We start from the raw sequence: 5125 nt of genomic DNA on the forward strand, positions 1-5125 counted from the left end.
AAAGAAGTTAAACGTCTTTCTTTGTGTATAAATTGTCTCAAACGAGCGCATAAGGCAAATGAGTGCTTATCAGGTAATTGTAAAATATGCAATAAAAAGCATAACACATTACTGCACTACTCGCGTTGTCCATCGCCCACTAGAGCGAATGAACCACAAGATGAAAGGGAAATAGGTCAAGGTCAAAACACGCTCGCTGCAATAACATCACTCGAGGAGGAATGTGAAGGTAAGAATATTCGTTCTACAAACAGTGTACCGCAGAATCTTAGGAGACCACCAAGCGTTATGCTATCCACAGCTGTAGTATAGGTTAAAGATAAACTGGGTAATTTTCAAATGTGTCGAACACTTCTCGATTGTGCTTCTCAGTCCAATTTCCTAACGAACAGAATGGTTCAATTATTGGGACTAACAAAGAGTAATAGCGTTGTACACATAAATGGTATAGGTAATGCTAATACAAGGTCATGCCATAGCGTTCAGGCTACAATTAAGTCAAGACATAACAATTATTCAGCCACATTAGACTTTATCATATTGCCGCAAATATCACAAGACTTGCCTATGGTTCATGTAGACAAGCCATTGTGGGAAATACCTTCCAACATTGAATTAGCAGATCCTAGCTTCAACATACCACAGCGTATTGACATGTTATTGGCGGCGGAAGTATTCTTTGATTTACTTTGTGAATGGCAAATAAAACTCAAGGCAGGGTATCCAACCTTGCACAAAACATTGTTTGGCTGGATTGTAGCGGGAAAAATAGACAACCACACATTTCGACAAATGTGTGTCACCTCTCCACAACAGAAAAAATACACGAGCAATTACAAAAATTCTGGACGATAGAAGAATGTTCAACAAAACATCCATTAAGTCAAGAGCAGGCAGAATGTGAAAGACACTTCAAAGAAACACACCGGAGAGACGAGACTGGGAGATTCATCGTCAGACTTCCCTTTAAAGAAAATGTGGGGAATCTTGGTAAATCCAAGGAGATTGCAACGAGAAGACTTTATTCAATGGAAAAAAGGCTTATGAAGGATACTGAGAAAAAAAGGGCATATATAGCGTTTATGAAAGAGTACGAAGATTTGGGCCATATGAAAGAAATAACTAAAGCAGAGAGCGATACAATGATGCCAGACTACTATCTTCCCCATCATTGCGTAATGAAGGAGAACAGTACTACTACCAAACTCAGGGTTGTATTTGATGCATCGTGCAAAACAACGTCTGGACTTTCATTAAATGACACGATGAGAGTCGGGCCTACAATCCAAATGAAATGAAATCTTTAAGTTTTACGTCCCACGGTTATGCCGGTTAGGCTAAACGAGACGGTGATGATGAGTAATGAATGAAATGGTGGAATGAAGAAAGTGGGAGGAAACGGGAGAACCCCGAGAAAACCCACGCACACGGTGTTTGTCCACCACAAAGTTCACTTGGCGGGGGCTGGGATCGAACCCGGGACCCCGGGCCTACAATCCAAGAAGAATTATTTTCCATAACAGCAAGATTCAGGCAACATCAATACGTCATGACAGCTGATATAGAGAAGATGTATCGCAACATTAGGGTACATGATTCAGATACAAACTACCAGAAAATACTGTGGAGAGAAAACCCTCAAGAAGCAATAAAGATATATCGACTCAAAATTGTAACATATGGTACTGCAGCAGCTCCTTTCCTAGCCACTAGATGTCTTCAGCAACTAGCCATAGAAGAGAAGAAGAATTTCCCTAAGGCAGCAGAAGTTGTAATGAGGGATTTCTATATTGATGATCTTCAAACAGGGACAAACACGAAGAAGGAACTACATGAATTACAAGGTCAACTCACAACTCTTCTGCAAAGAGGTGGTTTTTGTTTGAGAAAATGGTGTAGCAACGACACTTCACTGCTTTCAAAAATACCCAGTGAACTTCAAGAATCAAATTTCACCATTCAACCAAATGATGATTGCATCACAAGAAGTTTAGGATTGTTGTGGAATCCCATTAAAGACACATTATCTTTCTCTATCAAACCAAGAAACATCCCTCAACAAATCACGAAGAGGACTATTCTTGCTACAGTAGCGAGCATATTTGATCCCTTAGGATTAATAGGACCAGTTATTCTTAAGGCAAAAATATTTCTGCAACGTTTGTGGGAATTAAAATTGAATTGGGATGAAGAAGTTCCAACCCCATTGCATTCAGAGTGGGAAACTTTTGAGCAGCAACTTCAAGAGTTGGAATCACTACATGTTCAGCGGAAGGTTATTCAAGAAACACAATCGCAGGTAGAAATTCATGGATTTTGCGACGGATCTCAGAATGGATATGGAGCTTGTATATATGTAACATCTAGTACAAAAAATGGAAAATTCACAGCAAACTTACTATGTTCAAAATCTCGAGTAGCACCTTTGAAGAAGACAACTATTCCTCGCCTAGAACTTTGTGCAGCTTTGTTACTTGCACAGCTAACTCAGAAAGTAATACAAGCATTACATTGCAAGATCGATAAGGTTGTTTTATGGTCAGATTCCACCATTGTATTAGCATGGATAGTCTTCTCAATAAAAACTAACGCCAGTAAGTAAATGAAGAGGCAGCAACATAAAAACTAATACTTTTTCTCCCCAGCAGGGGTGAGAGTGTGTGTGTAAAAACGTGACACCAAGAAAGCAACGGTAGCTACGTGTGTTATGTTAATATCGCATTAATCCACATATAATAATGTTCATATAGCAAGTTTATTTGTATTTTTTGAATTCATATAATCTTGTGTGTTATAAAATGCAAATATATTGAACAGTCTCAAAGCAACATCGAAGAATTATTAAGAAACCAGCGCCTACACAAGGATTACATCGACCAGTAACCTAAACGAAAGAGTATGTGGTGATCAGTTGGTGCGTTGTCGCAGTTCGAGCAACGCGCCAACATCTATTCTTTGGTATAAATTGGGCAAATCTGCTTCACATAGAAACTTTAATAGCCTTAAAGTCAGTTAACGGTGACAGTGCTTTAAGGAAAACAGCATCGGTACCCGTTTCGTCACCGTAGAAGACATCAAATCGAACGCGACGGATGAACTTCGGAAGATATCGAAAGAAGCCTCTCGTCTGTGTTTCCAGCAATCGCAGTAGCGGTGGAGCAAGTGTCTGTGTTCCGAGGACACTTACTTTGAACGCGATTAAGTAAATGTGTATTTATATTGCGGATAATTAGAGAGCTACAACAAATTTCCGGGAGCTTTCCGACTGGCCCACATATATTACCTTTAAAATGACAAAGATTACGGTGTCGTAGATGACAAGGTGTCTACCTACTAAAAGTTCAACTCAGATTCGTGGTGGGACTTCCTTTTCCTCGTTCTGCCTTGTTCCAATGCAGCTGAGGAATTTTTCAATCTCTGTAAAATTGATATGTGAGGAAGGAGATTTTGATTTTATTGGTGGGTTGGCTCAAGTTTAGCATTTCTTTTCAGTGCCAAAGTATTTGTAACGAGAACCTATAGTTTAAGATAATCTGAACTACCGGAATGTGTTCAAATTGCAATGCCTTTCTGCCAGAAATCAAACCCGGGACCCTGAGCACGATTTAATTTAGATGTTTAATGGGAACGTGAGCAGTGAGAGGGATACTAGAAGAGTAAAAGTTGCTGGGATATAGAACTGATTACATCATCTCACTTAATATACATATCGAAGTATCGAAATTGTTATAGCTTTATCTCCAACCTGCGTATGACCTTCCTATGTTTCCATGTTTTGCACTGTCTCATAAGATGTATCGCGAAATTTTAGAATTTAAAAATCACGGAAGGACTCTATGCACCAGAGGTGACCGCTATACATTTGTTATAACTTCCTGACTTATTCTCCATTCAATCACATTTCAGGACCCCTCGAATCGACAGGGACATGAATTCAGAAACATCGAGGACAATTATAATTCTTCCCTTCCTACTACAGAGGGACTCGAAAACCTCATGATCATCAGTCTAATAATGATGTCAACCCGCTCGGCTAGGTTCAACTGAGCCAACAGCTCGAACCGGCTCGGTTCGGCTCAGCTTAAGTGAGCCATTGACTCGAGCCGATTCGGTTGGGATGAGCCATTGCCTCGGTTAGGCTCGACTCAGGTGAGCCAATGGCTCTGTTCGACTCGGCTCAGGTGAGCGTTCGGCTAGAGGCGGCTCCGCTGGGGTGAGCCATTGCCTCGGCTCGGTTTGGTGCAACTGAGCCTTGGACTCGAGCCAGCTCAGTAGGGTGAGGTGTGGACTCGGCTCACTTCTCGATGGTGACTGAGCCGTGAGCCTAGCCGCTCAAGCCGTTGTCAACACTACAGTCTAACACCTCACGCTGTTCAGCTACACCCACCGGCTTCCACTGACCCACTTCGACCTCTAGCTTTGTAACAGTTTGTAGTAATATTTATTATCTTCACCCTCGGAATCAGCTATCGAGTCACAGTGATTAAATTATTTATTTACTATTTGTATTTTATTTATTTACTAAAAGATTTACGATACAGCCTAAAGATCATTATTTTTGTAAAATGTTTATTATTTTCATGAAACAGTGAATATTCAATTTGGGTTTAGAACTATCGCAACTACACTTTTAATTGACAACTAAGAGTTCATGTTCACTATTTTAGTCCGTTTTCTACAAATTACTTCTAGACACTATTAAGAGTAATTGTTTTATTTTAGTAATGTTTCATTAAAATTAGTCATATGTTAATTATTATTTCAAATATTTTTAAGTTTCCCCTTCCGGTTAGGATAATTATCAGAAATGGTTTCCTTTTTTATAAAATTCTTGATAATTGTAATACTTTATTTAAAGGACGTTATTCTGGATTATTTAGAAACATTCAAATCAACTAGAATGAAGACGATAATACTAAGCAACACTATTAAAACAAAACATTGCTATTTAAGAAATTGACAGAATCAATCTATTCTAAAAAAAAAAGCGTAAGGTATGGGATTCGAACCTATGATCGTGGATAAAAAACAAAAAACTTGGGGAGCGTGCGCTAACCGTCTACTCTACGAAGATATATTAAGGTTCATTCTTTTAGTAAACGCATATTAGAAAATCACTACCACA

The 5125-nt window shown here is 39.2% G+C and overlaps 1 protein-coding gene across 1 annotated transcript; it reads left to right on the plus strand.

The window, feature by feature from the left end:
- Positions 1-1549: 1549 nt before the first annotated feature.
- On the plus strand, positions 1550-4899 carry LOC145679171 (uncharacterized). The gene is made up of 2 exons (XM_081749762.1): positions 1550-2594; positions 4859-4899. The coding sequence occupies exons 1-2, from the start codon at positions 1550-1552 to the stop codon at positions 4897-4899; spliced, it is 1086 nt and encodes a 361-aa protein (XP_081605888.1).
- Positions 4900-5125: the final 226 nt, after the last annotated feature.

Source organism: Thermobia domestica, chromosome 2 (genome assembly GCF_964235325.1).
Source record: "Thermobia domestica chromosome 2, izTheDome1.hap1.1, whole genome shotgun sequence".
NCBI classification, from domain to species: Eukaryota; Metazoa; Arthropoda; class Insecta; order Zygentoma; family Lepismatidae; genus Thermobia; species Thermobia domestica.

Coding starts and splice junctions, on each gene's coding strand:
- LOC145679171 (XM_081749762.1), top strand. CDS start 1,550: ATGACAGCTGATATAGAGAAGATGTATCGCAACATTAGGGTACATGAT. Junction 2,595..4,858: donor CTCAATAAAAACTAACGCCA/GTAAGTAAATGA, acceptor CTTTATTTAAAG/GACGTTATTCTGGATTATTT.